The sequence below is a fragment of the Sinohyriopsis cumingii genome, chromosome 6 (genome assembly GCF_028554795.1).
Source record: "Sinohyriopsis cumingii isolate HCF-2022 chromosome 6, ASM2855479v2, whole genome shotgun sequence".
In the NCBI taxonomy this organism is placed as follows: Eukaryota; Metazoa; Mollusca; class Bivalvia; order Unionida; family Unionidae; genus Sinohyriopsis; species Sinohyriopsis cumingii.
The window spans coordinates 88,460,351-88,484,243 of record NC_142966.1 but is presented as its reverse complement, the minus strand read 5'-3'; the positions used below and the strand labels follow the sequence as shown (position 1 = coordinate 88,484,243).

Genomic DNA, 23,893 nt, shown 5'->3' with positions numbered 1-23,893 from the left:
ATTGGACAGTCTGCAGGAATAATTTTGCAGAAAATATCACACACATGATTATTCGGTGACATCATGTATATATGTTTTTATACAAAGCTTATATATAATTAAAACACTTATTTTGTATATTTTATAATGCAATTTCCAATCGGAATGAATAAATGTGAGTGGCTCTTTCAAGGATCATTAAGATCTTGTGATAAAAGTTGCCATGGAAAATATTTGTGAGTGGCTCTTAGGCCGTGTCTGGGCTGTGGAAAGGGTTTAGATATCTGTACAAAATTCGGTGAAAATAAGTATAGAACAATGCTACTATATCACGGAAAAAGACATCCTAAATATTACGTATTAAAAGAAAAACCCATTACTGTTAAAGAATTTCTCGCCTTGACAAAAGTCAAGGAAAAACAAGCCTGATCAAGAACAAAAATAAATAATTGTTATATCATAACATCTTACTTAGACATACACACACATTTTATGACTGAGGAAAGTACACAAAATTATAATATTATAGATAATTGTACACTTCCACACCAATGATAAAACCTCGGAATGAGTAAATAACTTGTATCTACAGTGATAAAAAAAAGATGTTCTGTCAGGACATTTTCCCCTGACACTCATAACTGGGGAAAACTGAAGAGGCTTCAGAACAAAAAAATAAATGTTCTATCTACAATGATATTTTAAGATGTTTTGCCACATGATCAAACATATGTCCTATTGACAGCAGATGCACGAAGTTGAAATTCCAGAGCGCCTGACAAAACAGAATATTGTGTTAAATGATATTGTTTTGTTTTATTACTGTCAATGTTGTTGAGGATGTATTAAAAATAAAAAGAACTGCATGGACGTTAGTATGTGCTATAACGATTCATTCATCACAATGATTAACTATTTCCGATATAAATATGTGGTTTGTTGATGACCGTATCGAATGGTCAATAGTTTATCTCACAGGTCTTGAACATAGTTCATAAAATTGCATGTCTGCCAAAAGTTTATTTTCTTCTGCGGTCCGTTCTTCCTGTTCCTTACTTTTAGCTTTGCTCTATTGTTTTTTCTTAATTAAATTCTTCATCTGTTTTAACAAATTCATCTTCACCGAAATCTATTACTGTGAAATGCATTCATAAATCTGTATCTGTATCAGACAGAAGTTTCTCTTCGTTTATAGTCAGTTCTTCATTTTTATTCTTTTTAATTTGTTCTATTTTTAAAAAAAATAAAACCACATTTACTAATAAATCTCTCCACATGTGTATAAGTATAACGAGAAGCTAAAACTTAGGATCATTCAGTTTAGATTTTTCAGACAGTTTGTAAAGATATCTTAATGCTCAGGTTATTTCAAATTTAATTAAAACGCAAAAAATTATTGGACGAGGATGGTAATGATATCACTGACTTCTCAGCGACACGAAAGCGAGAGCCAGTAAAATATATTTCAGCATTACCGAATTCCATCAGAATGGTAATAATAGGTCCATCCGGATCGGGTAAAACACAACTGCTGCTTTATTTAATAATGAGATGGCTCAAGTGGGATAAGTTATATTTATTAGCACCATCCGTAGATGATCAGAGACGCTACGATGTGCTTAAAGATTTTAATAAAAGCTCGAAATTATTGAAAGAGGATGGTAATGATATTATTTATTTCACCACCGATATTGATGAGGCCCCACCTATGGATGACCTCAATGGATTTATTAGTAATCTCATAGTATACGATTATAAACAAACAATCAAATCCAGCTCATATATTTTCTCGAGGCAGACACAAAAACACAGATGTGATTTATGTTACTCAGCGATATACACAAATGCCTAAAGTGATCAAAGATAAATAACATTTTAGTTGTGTTTAATGGTGTCGATACACATACTCCACGAAATATTCATCAGACCTGGTGTTCAGGGGATATGGACATGATTAAGTTAAAAAAAACGTCTTTTCGAAAGCACAATCTACCCCATACGGATTCATAACAATAAATCTGCATGATCCTTGGTGAAGGTATCGTATAGGTCTTGACAAAATCTTTGGCTGAGAAAGACTTTAATTTTTCATTATTTTTGGATTCCTCATCATTATCTTTATAAGTCGATTAGGTCTATCTAACTCTGAGTTAAAATCAGTTTGGACTAGTCGTATTATTTTATTTATATGATTTTCTCTTGCTTTATCTATAATTTTTTTATTTCAGTTCCTGATTCACGTTGGGAATAAGAGACATTATAATAATTCTTAATTTAAATTCTTTATCTAAATAGCAGCAGAGATGATGCGACCAAAAATGAGTGTCCGACGGGTAAATAAATCAAGCATTAAAATTTAGAAAAAACACGAACGACAAAATTGAAGTAACAAAAAAAAACAACTAACCCAATTAGAAAAAATCTCGATTTTGGTTAGAGGCTTCGGTTATGTGTTGACCTTATATTATTTTTTTTTCGTATAAGTTTTTTTTTTTTTCATAAATGAACTTTAATGCAAGTGGTCTGTTCAACCTCTCTGCTGCTTCCAGAAAAAAAATTACTAAATCAAACGCTAAAGCGTCTACTAAGCGTACATTGTTTGTTTACAAAGTAGTTAATAATACACTCTAATGTTTATAGACACAAGCGTCGCGCAGTATGAAGTCTTTTAGTATGGAAAATACTGAACGACTCATACACTGTAAAGTTAACATTTGCATAAAATAACAACAACAAAAAATTAAGTTCTTAAAATGATTTTTAAATTAAAACTGATATGCGTGACTTTAAAGAGAGATGAACCCTATTTAATATGAAACATTCATTTTATCGTGTCTGGCTACGTGTTTCAAAGCCTTGTTTATTTGCGTCAATTGTGTAATATCTGATATCAACATGTACGACGTACTTTTGACGGCTCAGATATTGGCGTTATGTGGTCTTAAAGGTGGAAGAAACCAAATAATCCGGCGAAAACCACTAACAAGACACATGTTCCATCGTAACTGTTGCAACCATCGATCTAAACTGTGATCGCAAAGATGCAAAACATTTGTGTCACTACTGCTGTATGCACACCCAATTAAGTAAATGTTGTCGGAATTTATGTGTATTTTGCTCATTAATCGAATTCTTGACTGACGTAAACATATTTGATATTTGTTTGGCTGGATATATACATTTTCTGACAGATGACAGCGAATTCTTGAGCCTTGGAAAAGATGATTTTGAAAAAGTGCTGAAGAAGAGACTGTTGAAAGATAATACAGAAAGATACGAATTCCTTCGCGGTAGCCGGCACCTGGAGGCCTTTAGTAACAAACAGATTCAGAAATGTGCGGACTCTTCAGAATTGAAGACCTACAGCGATAATAAGGTAACAGTACATGAAAATATTATTCTTAAGATATATTCCGTCCCATTCCCAAACCCTACCACACCGGTGATCTGAATGGCCATGATACCATGTTACTTTTATTAAAATTTGCATTCTGGCTACATCTCTCTCTCTCTCTCTCTCTCTCTCTCTCTCTCTCTCTCTCTCTCTCTTCGGGTCATAACCATAACTTGGTTGTCTTTGTCTTTTCCCAGTAAGTACCACAGGAAAGGAGCTATTTTTCCCATAAAATAAATAAATTCAACCTAAATATTTCTCAGGGTGTTTTTCTTTTCTGGCGTCGGACAATATTACCACTATTGTTGTCAGATATCGTCTTATAGTAATTCAACAGACAAGGCTAAAACATGGTCAGTTTGCAACCTGATACTGATACACAATCCTATTAAGATAAGATTAATGTCTCTCTAGCGGCTACTTGCATTCCTAACTGGAACCATGACATAACTAGACCTCCTAGATAAACAATTACATCCCACTGCTGGCTGTAAATTACTAGCTGAATGATGTCGGAGAAATCAGATCTTAATTGCACAAATGAATCAATTGAATTCACGTCTTGTCTTAACTATATTACTTGCTAATTAGAGATTCATTGAAATAGACATAGTAAAATCTATTCTTAGCATACATGCTGCATATCATTTAAGAAAGATAAATTAATTATAACACTTCGCATCAGACTAATTCCTACAATACATTCTTTCTATTGCATTCAAACTACTAAATCCGAACATATTTATATTAATGAAATCTTGCATGACATTTTCACAATACATGAATCATATAACATTCAAGGCGTAGAGCGCATGATTCACATCTTAACTCATGAAAAATTGAAGTATTAATTTAAAACAAATATATTCAACAAATAATTACAAACTTACATTAAGGATCATATTGTATGTGATTGAAACAATCCCTTTGTGCCTTTCCGAAACTCGCTCTTTATGTGCAGCCTTGGGCGACATTTTTAACGAGAGAAATTATTTTTTATAAATTTCCTCGGAGCTCCTTACACTTCCTTTTCAGCATAAAACTTGGACTGGCGAATTCGCAAAGAAAATACTTAAAACGTTAAATTTCGTCTCGGAAATACCCCTCAAATCGTTTAGCTCAGCCAGTGACGATAAACTGTCTCTAACAGCCAAAATGTTAACTAATAACTTGTCTGGAAAATATCATTTTATGACACCTACTTTGTCATTTTCTCTATTTTCCCCTACGTTAACATTTCTATCGGACCTCTATCCAAGCGGGTCCTAATTAAAATCGAATATGCCTCCAAACAGAGCATATATTAACTATCTCAAGCTATCAATTTATTGCGAGCCTAATCCATAAGTCACTGTTAACGGTTACATGTCACGCTGACCATACAAAATGTGCTTTGACAGAACCTCAACCAAAATGTTGTGCCATTAAAATGCAGTTGAATGACTTGTTCTGATGTCACTGGCTAGCATTGGGCTTGACACAAAGGACATGTGTGCAATGCAGCATCGAGTTTTCTTGGCCTTAGCAATGAAATCTATACTACACTATATAGAACTTAACTTTGAGCATTTTCCATGTTTATACGTGGTTTTCTTTCTTCCAGACATATTGACTCTTTTATACCGAACTCCATAGTACTGATTCGATAAAAAGGACAGGAAACTACTTAGTATACTTACGATAGTATGGTAGAACAGAGTCGAAATGGGCTGTCAATTATGTTAGATATGCTAGACAATATGGGCTCCAGGTTCCTATCGAACAGACAGCAATGAGTGAAATGGGATTATTATCAAGGCTGACATCTAAAGTGTATGACAAACGATCCAGTTACTCACTTGTCTACCACCTATAACTCCAAAGTCGTTAGAGGGAGCGATATGAAACCCGTGAACATGTACTTCATGAACATGAAGTTTATGAGGAGTAATGAAATGGGAGTATGAGATTTTTATTACTGATGCCGGTTCGAAACCTTCAGCTCCAATGAGTTACCATTTGTACACACTCGGGTGCAGTTTGAGTCCATTTCCACTGGTAACTGTACGCGAAAAACATTCATCCGAACTCGGTTGTTATTGACTGAGAGTCTGCCTGCAGCTGCACTGGCAAAAGTTTTGTGGGCTTGTAGAGAACAGTTAATCTGAAGCATTTCTTGTTCTGTGTCCGTATAATTCTCAAAGAAGAAAATAACATTTCTTGAGTTAAACTCTGGTGCAGCCAAACTTAATCGCCGCTAATTTTAATCGAATTATTGTTGGTGAATGGCAAACTAAAAATTACAGATTAGTTTTCACAGCAGTACAAAGACATAGCTTGCATGACGTGTTTGTTTAACACTGTTATTTTTCCGTACGAGTTATTTTCTCCCTTGTGTAAGATGCTCTGTCACCTAATCGGTTAGCGCGTTATATTTTTGATCAAGGTTTGCACCACAATCGCGAAAAAAAATATTTTTCTTTTCAACTGAGGATAAGTCGAGTACATGAAAATAAATTAATTTAGATTATGTAATTTCCTTGTCAATTACACTATCTACAATACAAGCATAGTTTTTTATATGTAGCCCAATCCAAAACAACCTCTGAACATTTTAGTATGTCGTTTGGTACCACAAGAGCTTATCTAGGTGTACAAATGTATGCCACCGTAATCGATACTAATCAGACGTACGTCTTTTGACTCTGCGAAATTATTGCACAGCAGTTTAAGATAGCAATATGTCCATAAATAACAAAGAAATATGGTATGGGGCCATCCATTTAGTAATTACGTAAAAATCTGGCAAAGATTTACACCACCCACCCCGCGTACACAGGCATACTTTTTTACACACCCCAGCTGCGTACGTACGTTTGACGCAAACCCCCCCCCCCTCCGAATTCTATAGAACGGCCTATGTTTAATCCACGCAGAAACGATCAAGGATTAATAATATTAACGCGTTTAACAGAACCCGTATTTACAAGAAGTCCCTATGAGACAACATGTGGAAAAGTCTCTGGTAACATTTTCAATGCTAGTCAAAAGTATTCCAAAATCAAAATGCACGAACGAGAACACACAGTTATCTCCGTGATCTCTAACGAATCCTTGTAATACATGGTTAACATTGGGTGTTGAGAGCGATTCCAGTCGACCAAAAGATATTTCCGAACACAAATTTTGCGTGCAGGTTATGATACAGAGACAGACTTTGTAAGGATCGGCACCACGATTCAAGTTAATTTAACCTCTGTCATGTCATGAAATAAGGGGCATCTACAAAGAAAACTTTCAGTCGTGGCAAGCATGGATGCCACGTAAGATTACATATACTGAATGCGCCACGGGTGATCCGACATCGATTACTACCAAGTCCATGAATCTTTCGTGCAGCAAGCACCGGTGCACACAGCTTTATTTTTCCCTTGTGGATCAGGGCGGGCGTGCGTTAGACTCCCAGTCACGCTATCACCCTCGCGCAAAACGTACACATCACCGGCGATAAGACCACAATCCACTGTATCACCTATCACTGAGCATTAGAGATCGACCTGAAAATGACGGTCGTACGGGTACTTGTGAGACTCATGCGTGTTATCTACACGAGAAAACCCTTTATTCAGCATATTAGGGAAATTGCTTTGGCAACATCGTCCGGGGATTCTTCACATGTGTGTCAAATGTTCTTGCGAACTTGATTTCACGTGCAACACCGATTGTTAAACAAGTCGCATTTCAAGTTATTGATGAAATCAAACGAACTTCAGCAGATCAGTTAAAACTCTGTGATTACAAGTGATTCGGTTCCATTTGAGATCGAGTAGTCTCTCTGGCACAGCGGTTCCAACCAAAGGATGTTGAGCACTCGTCCACGACATCAGTGTTCTAGCCGGTCAGTAAAACAATCTATGAAGTTCCTCAACAACGTCTAGCCGAATTAGAGCGCGGTAGCACCGATTTGGTGATTACAAACCAGGCAAATGGGATTGGACTATAGTTGTGGTTAGGCGCAAAAGGTATTAGACGAAACCGATAACGTATATAAAGTTTCATCATGTCAATATTAAAATATGCACCCGATGTCGGGTTCGACAGTAACGCGTCATATATTTTAAGCATTATTTTTAATCGGCTAAGGAAAATATAAAAATACCGAGTAGAATTACAAGGGCACGATACGTCTCAGTAATGTCTTCCGTGTGAGACCTTGAAAATTTATGGAAAACTTGTACGCGCCGACAGCAGTAACAATAACACCGCCGATATCAAGATCGGATTTGTCAACAACGGCATCATATCGATCTTCATCAGCGCTTGGTATCTCATCGATGGAAAGGAAATCGAAGTACTTGAGCAACGTAGATATAGCCACTAAGATTATTGAATTCGCCAGATCCAGTGATGCAAGATCTGCAGACCAGTCTATGAAATTTCACAAAGTTGGAACCGACCAAGTGTTTCATATGCAGCATGCCATTACAAAGGTCAAAAGATGGATCATCTCCAGATGTAACTGTCATCACCCAAAATTTTAAACTCAAATTTGAACAGTGGCAAATTCAACTTCACGGAGACTCATTGTCATTTTATTACTTGAGTCATCTAAGTAGTATATATGGGGGTTTTGCATTTTACACTGAAAGAGTAACGACAATGATGCAGTTTGGATTCACAGTAGTGTTGCTCATGGCAAAGTTGTGCTGTTGAAATTAACGTTATAGATGTTTACGATAACCACTTCGATGGCTGCAGGAACACGTTTGTTATATTTTATACCTTCCAGAGGCATGTCAACGCTGCCATCTATCGTGCTTATCAAATGCTGGACACAACAAATCGTTCTGCAGTTTCCATGGCAAATAACAACCCGTCAGGTTGTCAACAAATCAAAGTATGTCTTTGAGGCGTTTCAAGCGATGATTTGGGCTAACTACCTATAGATCTTTAGTAAAAGCATAGGATAACGGTCATCATGAATCCTAAGAAGAAAATTTGCATGACTTCACAAATAATTATGTTGCACATGTATATCACAAGTTCTAGTCGTATACGAACCAGCATGAACAAGTTTACACTAGTAAATTTCTAGTATGGCTTCACTACATTGTACAAGATTCCTGATTGGTCACTTTTCATTGGATGACATGGACCTAAATAAGCAGTCCGTAGTCGACATTCACTTTCATGCGCGTGAAACCCAGCATGCGGTCCCCAATTACAGATACACTGCAGCGATTCTCTCTGATAATATGCTCTTGTGCACAGATGGTCGGATGAGAATGATTGTTTTCACGAACTTGTAATTGAACCTGTTGAGTTTTCAAATATTAATGTCATACACGAACTGGTCTAAGCCAAAGCTAGCTTGCAAAAATAAAGAGCGGAATGAGAAATGACCGTGGGGTCACGCTAAATCTTTTACCGACAAACCTGACTCGAACAATTCAAGTGTGGCTAATCCAAACACAACTCATTCATCTCAATGAGGTCAAACAAAACAACGCATCAGTAACATTAAAATTGTCGAAGTCAGAAGTAACACAAATACAAATGTATAGTGGAATATTTTCATTCCTTGCTGCGATTCCAGCACTGTTGGCGACTGCGACCCCCATGATAGCAAAAACGCTTGTGTGAGATACCCTTTTTCAGCAGTCATCCGGAATGGCTGCATAAAAAATACTTCGAGGAGGTTCTCGAAGGAAAGAAAAGGTCTTCGAAAACCCGGAATAACCCACAAAATACCCTCAAGTCAAGGTCTTCGGTTGTAACCTCGCCATTGATTAATTATGGTTTACTCATGATGAATCCAATCAAGTGCTTCTGAAACGTTTATATGCGGGATGATCTTGCCAACTCGCGTAGAAGGCACATTATGTGGGCAATTCTATATTTGAGCTCTGCGTACACTTGAGCGTTCACTGACACATGAAGGCTTGTCGGCGCTACATTATTAGTTAGAAACTACGTTCGATGTTGTACAATGCCAGTTGGCATTTACAGACGCGTGAACACTACGACCAGTGGCGGTGCCAGTTTGGATCAGACCAGATTTGCCACCAAGGCCGATTTGATTGAGATTAATCTACTGGGTTGTGGTTGATGTGGATTTGGACTTTGTCAAAAATTACGTGGATGGAAACGTTGCTGAGATACTAGCAGCCTTACCATTGCGATTATTTTTCTGAATTTTGCTGAATTTTTGTCAATGGTAAAATCCTTGACTATTCGAATGCCAACGGCAACTTAAGGCCCAGTACTTCTTATATCTTTGAAAAAAAGCCAAAATGTGTCGAATTTTCTCCAATATGTCACAAACTGATCAAGATATGTTATGATATTTTGAAATCTGGCCCACTTTTGAATACAGATATCGTAAGTTTTACATGATAAGACGAAAGCAGTACAATTTAAGACTTGGAGAACGAACCGCTAGATGGATTATCAGAGATTTATGAAAGTCGAGATTGTTTCAAATGGTCGCTGATGCACTAATATGTATCTATTCACGTTCCGAAAGAATTCAAACCTTGTCAGTGCTAATGTACCAATAGCCTGGGATAGTGTTGATGGGCTAAGAATCTTGATGTATCAAAATGATGTAATCCAAAATGTCTCCAAATGATTTTGCAATAATCCCAAAAAGTGATTTAGTTCGAAAGCATTATTGATCACTTTGTAATTCCAGTGAATAATTTAAATAAATAAATCCTCTAAACACAACTAAAAGACTGGTTCCACTTCAGATGTTAAGATATGAATAACGAATTTCTGTCTCATTTTCAGTTATATGAAAATCTAAGACACGATATGAATACCAGGATGAGTGTCAAAACCTACTAAATTGTAAACAAGATCAGGTCTATTTCAAGACCTTTAGTAAAGAACATAGCAAACATCCTGTCGAGCAGGAATTCCCCAGAGGAAAACTAATGACATGAACTAAAACCAAGTAAAAGTGTTTACCTACAGGTATTAATCATCCACAAAACACAATCTGCAATCATAGACAAAAAATTAGCTAAGAAATATATTTTATAAAAAGGACATTAGTTAGGTAGGCCCAAAGTCCTGCCATTAATTATGGACAAATGTCAATGACACAATACAGATTAAATATACATGACATATTATTATGAACAAAGGTCAACACACAATACAAATTAAATATGCTTACCACACCTAATAGCTAACATTTGAATCACACTTGTCATATACCTGGGTCCATGTTACTCACCACCCCGCCCCCGCCTTCCATCAGTTAACTGATACCATTGCTTGTACATGTAACAAGCCCTAGTGTGGTACATTGGCCGACAGACGTGACCGTTTTTCCTAATGTCTTTTGGGCAATCAATTCGAACAACGACCGGTCAAAGGTTGATAGGAATAATAAAAACAATAAGTTTCAGAAGGCGGTATAAGGCAAATTCTTACGATCATAGCCATTCAGTAAGGAGAATACTATGCAAGAATTTCAAAGGCTCATTTGCACCAATCAGAATCAAACAAAGTGATCTGTTAAAAAAAATGTCAAATAATTCAATTTTGATTTAATTTCCTTTTTTTATTGTGTTTCATTTGAAATTCGCATTACCTGACAACAGTTTTAGCAAATGATTCTAATAATAAGCAATACACTGACAGAGAAATCGTATTTTCCAGAGAATTCTGATTATATTCAGAATAATTTAATATCAAAAATAAAATCTTTGATAAAATGGGTAATGATTTAAAATTTATGAAACTCTAGGCTCGCAGAAGCTGGTCATTATTTAACTCATTTCATAAATGTATTGTTAAATTATTGCTCATTTGAGATCCTCTATATATAATATAATACAATGAATATACATTTTAACTGTCCTTTTTCATAAACGTGACTTAGGTGGTGCTCTACAGTTTCCTATTTTGCATAGATTAGAATTTTAAAGAAAAGAATTTCCCCGGCTTTCCTCACTGGTTATACTGGCTATTTAACAAAGACCTTGTATATCTTAATTATGGTTCAAAGAACCTTTACTTCCCTTTTATTTTGGTGTATGATTGATGGGTGTAATATGGGTTATAGAGTATACAGCTTGGCCTTACAACAGATGTGCACCTTTCAAAAAAGTGCTAGCTCTACTTGGTCATTTTCCATTTCTTGAACGTCAGAGGTAAATTGTATTTTAAAAAAAGAGCTGATAACTTCTTAAAATTTTATGTATTTGGTAATCATTCATTGGACGTTCAGAAGCTGGTATTGTCTAGTCTGGCAAAATTCATTTTCCCTATTTTAATAGCAGCTATGTATAGTGTACTTTAGATTAATTAAGGCTGATTTTTAGCACAAGGGAGCAGTCATTTTAGTTAGCAGTGTGCACAGATCATGTACAATTTCAAAAAGTACAATATCCAACGAAATCTCAGCCACATTACATTTTAAAGTAGCATAGAGGTATGTCAACATTCTCTACGCTGTGCATGTTTTAAATGCAAACAACCTTACCTTACATACGCCACTCTCTCAAAAGTACATACTAACTAATGAGCACCCTTTATGTATCCATCACTAGTAGAAGTTTAGATTATCTGTATCACAGGACTGCAAATACTATCTGACTCAAAGACGTTTATGTGTGACTCTGATCAAGAGGTTTGACCTATGAACTTTTTGACGTGACGTCATAACGCTTATAAATCTTAGACCATTTATCGAACTGGTCACTGGGTTCTATAACTAGTTATCTAAGTGTTTAAGGGGTGCTATAAATATCGTTCAAGGGGTACTTTAACTCAAGTGGTACAATAACTAGTACAAACTCCATAGACCCTAAGTAGCTCTTGCGATCATCATTAAAGTACTTAATTTTTTCCTAAATGTGTTATAAGATCTAAGATCTTAATGAAGAAGTAAAAGATGAGTCCCTATGGAACTGGAAGTCCGCATCTAAAAACTGTTGCAACTATTCGTGTGCAAGATTAGGTTTTATTACCAATGGCTGATCTGGCGATCGATATGGAAGCATCGTACTCAGACTGTCATCGTACTCAGACTATCATCGTACTCGCAGTCTGTAAATATGTAGGTGTTTTCATTTATAAATGATTGGTTTTGTAATACATGAACATCATTAATCTTGTTTTTCAAGTTGGGGGCAAGTACTCATTCGATATGGCGTACGGATACGTGTCGGCCTTAAGAGCTTGGCGCACTCTTACGCCATATCAAATTCGTTCTTTCTGCCGACTCGTATACAGTTTTGTGGAAGATAAGTGTGATAATGAATTGAGCCTATGGTGTAATTTTTCTCAAGAGATTGGCATGACTGATTAGCACATCAACTGGACGTCGTAGACTGGAAGTTAAGTAAGAAATATGCATTGTTGATTCGAAGTGGGGGAAAAATAGATTTATGGAAAGATAGTTCGACCAAGGTTGGCATGGTATTCTGCCTCCCACCATTCAATGTTTTTATTAAAGACCCTTGTGGCAATTGGAAATCAAAGCAAATGTGTGTGTGTGTGTATATATATATATATATATATATATATATATATATATATATATATATATATATATATATATATATATATATATATATATGTATATATATATATATGTTACGTATATCTGATTTAATTCATATTTATTTTAATTTAATTGTTTGTCAGTTTAACATTTTTTATTATATTATATGCTATTATAATGTAAATTTATTCACTGGAGATTATATTTTTTCAGAAAATTGTTTGACCTTGACTTAATTTGTAAACACCAGGTCTTGATCTAAATTCGGACCTTGTTTCAGAATGTGTAGCTACTTTCATAAACAAGTTCTATTTTATTTTAAAATGATTGGGTTGTTTCCAAGGTCATGATGGGACTACATGGTAAACAATTTTTTTAAATTTCTTTTTGAGAGTAGAATGATTGGTTGTCGTCAGGGTCATTTTTGGTGTACGTGATATAAACACGACCACGTGCCCCCCACCCCCCCACCCCCCCTTCGATCTCGCAATTCCGGTTTTTTTCCATTACGCGCATTTGTTAGTTTTAATAGAGATGCATGAGAGAGATTTCTCAGTTTTACACTGACGTCAAGTTGTTTTGTTGTAGCCAGATTTATAGTTCTAACTTTCTTCAGATCAGTTGGATTTCAAAAGGATTAATTCTTTTTTCTCTGGAAATATTTTGAGGAGTGCTCACACATAAATTTTGGAAAGACATTGCTTACAAATTTAATTTGGATTTCCAGCACCAGAGTGCCATTATTTGTATTTCTACAAGGAACTGTAGATAAGCACAGTACTGACTACAATATATGCCATCGTCACCCATCTTGGATTTTCCATCAGGATTCGAACTTGGAATTATTAGAACATTTATTACTAGGACTTTTGCAATTTAATTCGTGGATTATTCTTAGATTATTTTTGGATTTGATTCTTGAATCCGTAACTTCTTCTCCTTTTTTCATTTTTACAGAATTTTTCCAGGAAATAAATTATTAGTTAAAGTTTAAAAAGCTTATTGTTGTCACTCTGTGTGTTACTGTTTATTCGAGCCTAAACGCGTGACTATATATATATATATATATATATATATATATATATATATATATATATATATATATATAGTCACGCGTTTAGGCTCGAATAAATAAATATATATATATACTGTCATGAGTCAGGCATACTTGTAAGTCAAACTTATTTCAAAAGTACAAATACTTTCCTAATTCCACTTACTCACTTTTTGCTGTCAGTCAATTGACTTGTCTATCTATTTTTATATTAAGATTCCCATGCACTTTAAGAACTATTTTTTTCTTTATTTCCAGGTCATTCTTGGAGATGTAGAAACCACAGAAAATGTATATTTTATCAAGAAGGGTCGTTGTAAGATTGTGAAGCGAATCCACTTAGTCCGGCATCAGTCTCCCTACCTCAGACCAGCTTTATTCTTACACGAGACGCCAGAACAGCGGGAAAAATTCTTAAATAAGACCTACGGCAGGAAAATGAGGTGGCGGCGGCAGGAGGTTCATCTCCTGACCATCACCACCCTGTATCCTGGAGATTACTTTGGGGCAGGTATGTACCTAGCCTTTCACCAAACACCACTATTTTGTTGTCATTTGGTCAGTACAGTGAGCCAGGATACCAGACAAGAAAACATCCGGGTACATACCTTCGGTGACCCAGTCATCTTTTATTCATAGTATCTCAGCCAATCCCAGCAAAACTCGGGAGCATGCCTCTACCGAAAATCGTTTACCATATCATTACACTTAGAATATGAATCTTCACTAATGCCTCACCGCATTGGAACTAATCTTTACACCATTCCGGCGAACAGCTTGTCAGGATTTGCCACATCAAACTTTTCGATATAGGTTCGAGACATGATCTCGAGCCTTGCCAGGATTGGCAGATATGTTTTCTTTGTGCTGTTTTCACCCATTTGCATTTGTCATTCTGTCTCGCGAGGCAGTTGTTAGTACCATTTTTTTTAAATCTTTGGTATGACTGGGCCGAGAACCGAACCCAAAACGTCCCGCATCCGAGGCGGACGCTCTAACCACTAGGCCACCGGAGAGTTCAAAATGAGTGAGAAGCTTCGAATTAACATATGTGCACAATAATGCATGTAATGTGAGTTATGCAATAAGCATCTCCTAACAGTTATTCCCATAAAAAGATAGCGCCCTTTTCAAAAACCACATTTGCAAAAATCTATCTATACCATAAAATAACAAAAGTTTTATCTGAAACCATAGGTCTATCATCTTGAAATTTGGATCACTTATCTCCATTGACTAGTCCAAATTTCGAAAAATTTGTAACTTTTGTTGTACATCAAGAAAGGTATCTATTAAATGCGATTTTAAAAAGTATTCTGTTCTTTTATATAGTACAAGTCACACGGGTCATGCAGGCATTCAACACTGACTATTTCAATAATGAGTGTCATTTTTTAGAATTTGATTTCACATACCTTTAAGTGGCAAGTACTCACTTCATTTGGATTCGTATACATCCATATTCCCTTGAAAGGTCATTATTTAGACGCCCAGGGAGGTGCATACGGCAAAATCATTGTTAAAGTACGTAGACAATTTTGTACGAAATGAACTTAAAAAGGTGTGATCCAGTACAATCCGTATTGACTGTCGTGCGCTGTGATGTCACAGTGAAAGATAAACCAATTCGTACTACCCTCGATTATGACAAGTCCGCTCGACGCGTTCTTATTTTGAGCCAAGTTTAGTACATGGCCACCATTGTAAAAGTCCATAGCGATAATTTTCGTCTGGACGTTTCTTAGTGACAGTTAAGGTGCAGAGCATTTAATAATCATGGTTGAATAGACTTTGGTTAAATACAATTTATATTTATTTAATTTAAAATTAGTAAATGCGCATGCATAACCAATGTTTCTTCTCTTCTAAGGGGAAAATTTCCAAGACATGTATGTAATAGCCAAAGGGAAAACAGAATGTTTGCTTCTAAATGCTGTGCAGTTTCAAATTCATTCGAAAATGGATGTCTTGCGGCGGCTAAAGACGGATAGAGAGGATGTACTTCCATCGGATATTGAGCTTTACAAGCGCTTTGAAACCAACCGGAAGTGGTTAGAATACCGACACGAGTTATTGGAGGAAGTCAGTGGCAGAAAACCTGGTCGACATGTTTCCAAATTTCGGATATTCCCGACCGAATCCGAAATATACATACCATTAACAGACATATAATTCTTGTTCGCTGATTATTGAACTGTAGATGAAATTGTGAATCTGTGTACTAGGAACTATTTTAAGGTGATAAAGCTTAAAAAAATCAAATTGTTTTTTTTTTCTTTTCTTTTTTTTTCTTTTGCAATCAGTTGAGTGTGTTAGTGTTTAATTTGTTACAAAATAAAAGGTGTCAAGGCAACCTTTAGAACTTTGCTTTAATTCAAAACATCTTTTGACTTGGAGGTAATACTTTAAAAAGTATCAATTACTAAGCTTTTCCATTTGCTAAAATCTGAGATAATGATCTTAGTATTTACTGGGAAAAGAAACCCAGACGGGCGGCATATTCCTTTATACCATTAGGAAGTTTTCTCTCACCTGAAATATAAATTATTGAGTTTACCTGCATCACTCATACAGGCCTTATCTAGAGAAGGCAAATAATTTTTCAACGGATATTTCTAACTAGTAAGCAACATATATTAAAGACGAATGTACACGTATAGAAGTGTCCTGCGAACAGCTTTCATTGTACTTTTATTCAGCACTGAAAGGAGATAATGCACCTCTCTCTCTCTCTCTCTCTCTCTCTCTCGTACATTTAAAATCAAAGTAACAAATTACTAGACCAGCAAGATTTAGAGTGTTTTGAGACACAAAATTAATATTCACTAGACCACTCACATTTTCTTTATTACCGTCCAGCACAGGGATAAAGCAGCATTAAAACTAAATAAATAAATAAATAAAATATACCACATGAACACATGAAGCAGCTTGGAAAGTTAGAAGAAATCCAGAGAGGAAATGATCTCATCTGGGACTAATGCAATGGGAGCAGCATGAAACAAGAACAATAAAAATTTTAAATAAAAAGGTGCTTTGCGTACATGGTAGAGCGTTGATAAAGCCATTATTCGTATGTTTCTTCTTTTTCGTATTCTCCTTTGTATCATCATCATCATCATCATCATCATCATCATCACCAGTTTTCTTCTTCTTCTTATTATTATTATTATTAGTAGTAGTAGTAGTAGTAGTAGTAGTAAAATTTAAACTCGTTGAAGCATTGAATGGTTGGTGCAATAAAATGTTTTCAGAACATAGCATTTTTAAATGAATTAGTTGATTAATTAATTCATGGATCAAATATTTATTAGAAAGACAATTTCAAAATGAATGAAAGATATGAAAATGTAAAGTAATAACATCAAGTGATTGATATGAAAACTTCAGTCATCAAACGATCTCAAGTACGTGATTTTTTTAAAATATCTTTTATTTATTTATTTAGGCTGAAATATTTACCTATATAACATTTAAACTTTATTACATGAAAATAAACGATTTCTTTTACATGAAAATAATATGGAAATTACAGTTTATCTGACAATGTATTGATAATTATTAGAATTTGTTTTAAATTCTGTTTTACAGCAATGTGAAATTCAAATGAAATGCGTTTAAAATGAAAGGAAATCATCAAAGTAGAAAAATATATATTGAGGGCGCTCACCAGTTATTATGTACTTTTGAGAGAGTGACGTATGTAAGGTTAAGTTTGCATTTCAAACATGCACTGTGGAGAGAATGTTGGCATACCTCTGTGCTACTTTAATGTAATGTGGCTGACATTTCTTTGATTATTGTACTTTTGAAATTGTGCATGATCTATGCACACTGCTAACTAAAATGACTGCTCCCAACAACAGCCGGAATTAGTCTAAAGTACACTATCCTTAGCAGCAATTAAAATAGGGAAAATGAATTTTGCCAGACTAGACAACATCAGCTTCTGAAAGTGCAATGAATAAATTACCAAATATATAAAATGTAAAAAATGTTATCGGCTTCTTTTTTTACAATTTACCGCTGAAGTTCAGGAAGTGAATATGGCTAAGTAGAGCTAGCGATTTTTTGAAAGGTGCACATCTGGAGTAAGGCCACGCTGTATACTCTATAACCCATATTACATCCATCAATCATATACCAAACTAAAGGAAATCATAGTTTCTTTGAACAATACCTAAGATATACAAGGTCTTTTTTTTAAATAAATAGCCAGTATAAGCAGTTAGGAAACCCGGAGAAATTCTTTAAATTTCTAAACCTATGTAAAATACGAAACTACAGAGCGCCACCATTATTGATGACTGCAAAATCTTCAGTGGTTATTTTCCATTCTTTACTTACGAGTACTGAAAAATTATATAAATGAAAGCAGTATTTGGTGTTTACAAATTATATAAGGGTAGAATTCGAATTGATCTAAACGACATGGACAATCTTGTTCCATGGCTCCATTTAATTGGTAGATAATTGAAATTTGAAGGCAATTTATCGATTTTTGTGTAAGAAACTGAATTATCAGGACCGTAGTAAACATATCTTAAATTCTGTTTCTTTTCTTGCTCCGCAAAGTCCATTTTATCTACTCTCTGAAGTCGACCATTTAAAACAGTATCATATATGCGGAAAACATTTAAACATGATAAATTGTTTTCAGATATTCTCAGCATGGCAAAAGGAAGACTGTCTAAAGTAACAATTTTTTCAGCAATTTACGTTTATTTAATCTTTTCAACGGTAATTTCAGTTTTTTGTCACACTTCGTCAGATTACTTTAAACAACTACATCGTAATTTTGAGTCAGCATGTTTTTTAAAACTTTGTTCTCCATTTATTCTATATGTTTCCTTGAATCATTTTGAGCTTGAAGTTGTATTGTACAATTAGAAGAATACAAATTTTGTATATATACCTAACTCAACATAAGGAACCTCTATTTGCTTCCTTATACTTCAATATTTGACCATCTTGCTCTCTGTATTGATGATGCTTATTTTAACATTATTGTTAATCTGTAAATCTGTATCTTTTCTAAAAACATTGGTATGCATCATTTTTATTTGTAAATCATTGCATTAAAATATATATAATCTTGAAAGTTCTTCTTCACCATAAGTAGCTTCAAGCACACTTTTCTTCCTCTAAACTTGTTAACAATTAAGCATCATTTCTTAGTACTAACATTGCTGCTTTAATACTATGTTTATGAACTATCTGATCAGCTCTTTGAAAATGGTTGAATTCAAAACACCCTAGCCTTGTGCCATTGTTCATTTTTGCTTTTATTATTATTGTTTTTATTTTAAGTTACCGTTTATTGTGTATATATACGTCATCGTTTAGTGTGTAGTTCAGCCAAATTTATACATTCCGTGTACTGTTTTATACTCATGTTCCAAATACAATATTCAGACCCTTTTTTAACTTGTAAAAAAAAGAAAGATTTTTTAATCCCTGCCCAGTTTTGAAGAACTGTTGACCTTTCACATTGTATTACTATGAATACGATACATATACCTATTTACTATGCTACATGTATGTACCTGTAGGAGATTGCATTGCCATTTATATATAGCACTTTCCTGCCAAATAACACTATCATACATGTTAGAGAATTTTTAATTCGTATTCTACGGAGATTCGAACCCAGGTCCGTGTGTAAACGGCACCTATCGACTTGCCTGCACGCACCAGTCCTTATTCCATCACGAAACATCACACATCACCATAAAATGATGCTACTGAGTCGGTGTTATATGCACTAGTGCGTAGCAGACACACATCCGCATGGTTACTTAGCAATTAATTCTCATCTGTCTACAGTCATACATTAAAAATAGCATGACATACATTAAAATTAACATGGCTTTTAAAGTGTTGATACAAGGGAAATTTAATCTACCAATAACTGTTGAAATTGTGATCCGCCCATGGTGCATTAGTATGCACATATAAATATTGTTTTAACAATAGATTATACTTTACACAGTAGTACCAATTATTAATGGTACTCTCTCTCTCTCTCTCTCTCTCTCTCTCTCTCTCTCTCTCTCTCTCTCTCTCTCTCATGCATAAGGAAGAGAATACGAGTGTGTTTGATTTGGACTTTTAACGTAGCTTTAACACTTTTTCCGTCAAATTGCTACGACGTCTGCAGTGTGAAGGTTTGTAGTGATGGCTAGCAGTGGGGCATCATGCCACAGACATGTAGCATGATGTCCCACCTAGTCACATTATATTGACACCAGACCGACCATTCTTAACGCAGACCTCTTAATGCTTAGCGCCTAGCGAGGTAGCTGCTAATATCTTTTGTACAAGTCTTTGGTATAACCCCCGCATTAGAGGCGGTCGTTCTAACCACTAGGCCACCGGAGCGGTCAAAGAGAAGTATGTGGAGTGAGAGAAAAAAGAAAAGAGAACTTGCACCCAAATAACGTACAAGAACTTGGGACTTCGTAACGGTTAGGTGTAAACGTTACATGTGATCTTCTTACAATGTTCACAATACCAATGATACAAAGTTGCAATAGCATTACAAGACTTGTATCGTACATTTACGTTTAACTATGAATATAACATTCTTGAATCTATTTAATGCTTTTGTTTATTTTTATTTCTTTCTGGATGGTTTATAAAACCTATTAATATGGGTTTAAAATATATTATTTAGTATTAATATGTTTGAATGTCGCCAAATCCTCCCCCACCCTTTTTCTATCACTTTGCGGTTTTGTACGGCAGCAGACTAACCGACCAATTAAGAAACATAGGGATGGACAATGAATAAATGTCTTTACGGTAAGTCCCCACCCCCACCCTTCTCTCTCTCTCTCTCTCCCTCTCTCTCTCTCTCTCTCTCACACACACACACACACACACACACACAGAGATACACAGAACCTATGAATGATGGAAAAAAGGAGTCACACGAAGCAACGTAAAGTTAAAGGATAATATAATCAATAGTATGTTAGATCGCAATGTTAATTAAATCATAATAATAACTTAGAGGAACGGTAAATACATATAAATGATTGAATTACCTCTTGTTGCTGGTCCCTCGTGTGAAAGCCAGGTTAATCATGCTGTGTTTGTAGTGCTCTATTGTCTTCATTTAAACAGTCTTTCTTGTTTAAATCATAAGTGTGTCTCATATTTATTTAATAAATGTGAATGAGAATAGAAGTTCAAAAACTAAAAGAAGGTACTTATCATTTTGCAAGGGAGATTATTCTTACAAGGTTAAGAACTACATTTTGTAGCGGACACACTGGACAGGGTTGTGCACTGTTAATTAATTGCGTCAGTGCACAGTTGCTTGTAGTCTGTCAGTCTTAACTGCGTTGGAAATGTAAGTATGTGTATGTGTAATCGACATAAATCAAATATACGTATAGTATGTACGCTGGATCTTTGAGTTACCACTGTTTGTATAAATTTGTCACTACAAGGAAACGAGGCAAGCCTCGTTTCCTTTAAATGAAAAATGTATACATCTCGTAGATTCATCCAGGCAAAGCTTCCTGTAACCATCTGTCCATACATCGACCATCAGCCATACAGTTTATTAGCATCCAGATAAACGAAGTATATGGGTTTTTCCGATCGTAATCGGGCATGTTCTTGTTGTTGGCGACCGACTGCCTGTGGGTGACCACGCTGATGCCTTCGCGTAATCCCTTTTAGATAAAGTTCAACGTGTCCACATTGGTGAACATATCTAAGGTGACTCTGTTGATTTTCAACGCTGCATCCAGCGACAGTCCCGGCGCCGAGTAATACCAGCATCAATCTAACTCGTAATAATTCATGCACACGTCCGTGAAATTCTTGGACACGTCCGCAAGCATCAGCACGTCCGTGGTCAGATATAGCTTGCAATTATTTCCCAGGTGAGTCATGCAAAAGACTTCCCACGCCCGCTATGCATGAGCATAATCCTTCTACGTAATATGTGAATCGGTGAGAATGGTGTAAAACGCTTTTCTGGGCGGTAGCGATGTCTCCATGAATCTGCTCCAATCGTTCATGTACTCGTAGGGATACACTCCTTTGGGGATACACTCCTTTTGTGCGCCATTTATTGGCTCTTGTCTACGTCCTTCCGTGTGTCTTCACTGCCTTGTCGTCAGCGACGTTGGCATAAACTGAAATCTATCGATGAACCTCAGTTTGCATAACGAGAAGGACATGTACTTTTCCATGTTGTTAGAAATGCACCTGATCTTGTGCTGAAGAAATTTAGCAAATGATTTCACGATGAGGTGTGAGTCGTACCCGGGGAGTTTATGCAACACTACCGGCATGAAATACTGTTTCTGAAATGTTAAACGGCACGCATCGTGAGCATTTCCTCTGTATGTTCCTGTGTAATAACGATGACTACTCAGTGAGCTTACCCTGAGCGGATTGTACCTAGACGTATTCACAATGAGCACATTTATCCCCACGAGTATCAATCGAAAACCATCGCGCTGAAACATTTCCACATCATCGTCTACCATTTTGTTACTCAATCGGATGTCGATGTTGTCCGCGTCAAAGATATCACGTCGCTTAGCAAAATAAGCTTTGTTCACGTCATCGATGGGCCTTGTGAGATCATCGTAGTCCCGGCCCCGTGACAGCTTTTTGAAAATCACTTTGACAATCACGTTATAACTGACGTTGCGGTGCCTTCTTATTTGTGAACTTAATAAGCACCGAAAGCTATGCTCAGACACCTCCGCGATGTTGTCGATCGACACCAGACGGTCATAATCCACTCAAACACTCTAACCCCGTAAATGTCTGCTCTCTTCTCCTCCACTCCACTGTGTATACTGTATAATATTTCTTTAATTAGACATTCATTATAAGAATAAATACTGGATCGAGCAACTTCGTGGTGATGTTATGTTTTCCTGGAGAGATCATGGTTGTTTGATGTTGTGCACTTGCCCAATACGAAAACTAAGTATTGCTCGCGTTGACGTTAGACTGGCTCTTCTAGATCTCGGCATCTTCTTATTTTAGGGTACTGACACAACGATGGGTGAAGGCGCGAAAGTGCCGGATACCAGGTTGGATAGGTTGTTGGTGAAATGTTCGCTGTCGGAGAGTGCCACCTTGTTTCTCCGAAAGAAAGATGTTGTTAACCGATGAATCAGAGTTAGCTGATCAAGTCCATGTACAAAATGTGGTACTGGTCGCGCGCTAATAGGTTTTGTGACAGCAAATGATTCCAAATTTCAACCATGTCTTTACCGATTTTTACACCAACATTATCTACTTGCTTAAACTCGATCTAGAGCTTCAACCAAGCCACGTCCTGGACTGGATTCTGGTAGCAGTGGATACAAGATCCACCGCGGATCGAAGATTCGCATTGGAACCCATACCCGGTTTTATCGTCTGCGCTTCTTAGATCGTTTTTACTCTCATCCTCTTTCCTGTTCCTCAGTGTCATAGGGTGTTCTCCACGACTGAAAGAAACTGGCGGCTCACGTATAAAAGAACTTTTTTCTGAGACACTGCCTGTCGGAGAGAGCGGACTGGAGGTGGTGTTTCCTTCGTAGCCAATTTACTCTATTTCTTACGCTTTCGAGCTGAGTTTTTGTATGCTCCTTCTCTCTCTTTAAGCAGCCCGCGAAGATCGCTGTTGAGTTTCTTTACCTGGTCGACCATGGTGTTCATTTTATTCTTATCATCACTATCCTTCTTGTTACTAATCGATATTCCACAACTGTTGTTTACTTTAGTTAACATATCAAGCGCCGCCTTCACGTGGTAGTAGACATCCTGGACGGATTCCTTACGACTCAGAAGTTTGGTCATTATAGGCAACATCACATTCACGAATTCTTCTTACCATTATTTTGTTAAACAGTGATATGTCTGATTCATCTAGTATGACAGCGCATAATTCTCTCTTTTCATCATATCTTCTTTTTTTCTGCAGCTGTTTAACTTATAGCCTTTT

The 23,893-nt window shown here is 36.1% G+C and overlaps 1 protein-coding gene across 1 annotated transcript in view; it reads left to right on the top strand.

Moving 5' to 3' along the window:
- LOC149797399 (uncharacterized) overlaps positions 1 to 16,546 on the top strand; it is a 59,056-nt gene extending 42,510 nt beyond the window's left edge. The window contains exons 6-8 of the mRNA XM_089960409.1: positions 3,171 to 3,355; positions 14,185 to 14,437; positions 15,797 to 16,546. Of these exons, the coding sequence (XP_089816535.1) occupies positions 3,171 to 3,355; positions 14,185 to 14,437; positions 15,797 to 16,098 (740 nt within the window). The 3' untranslated portion in view covers positions 16,099 to 16,546. The remainder of the gene's footprint in view (positions 1 to 3,170; positions 3,356 to 14,184; positions 14,438 to 15,796) is intronic.
- The last annotated feature ends 7,347 nt before the right edge of the window (positions 16,547 to 23,893 follow it).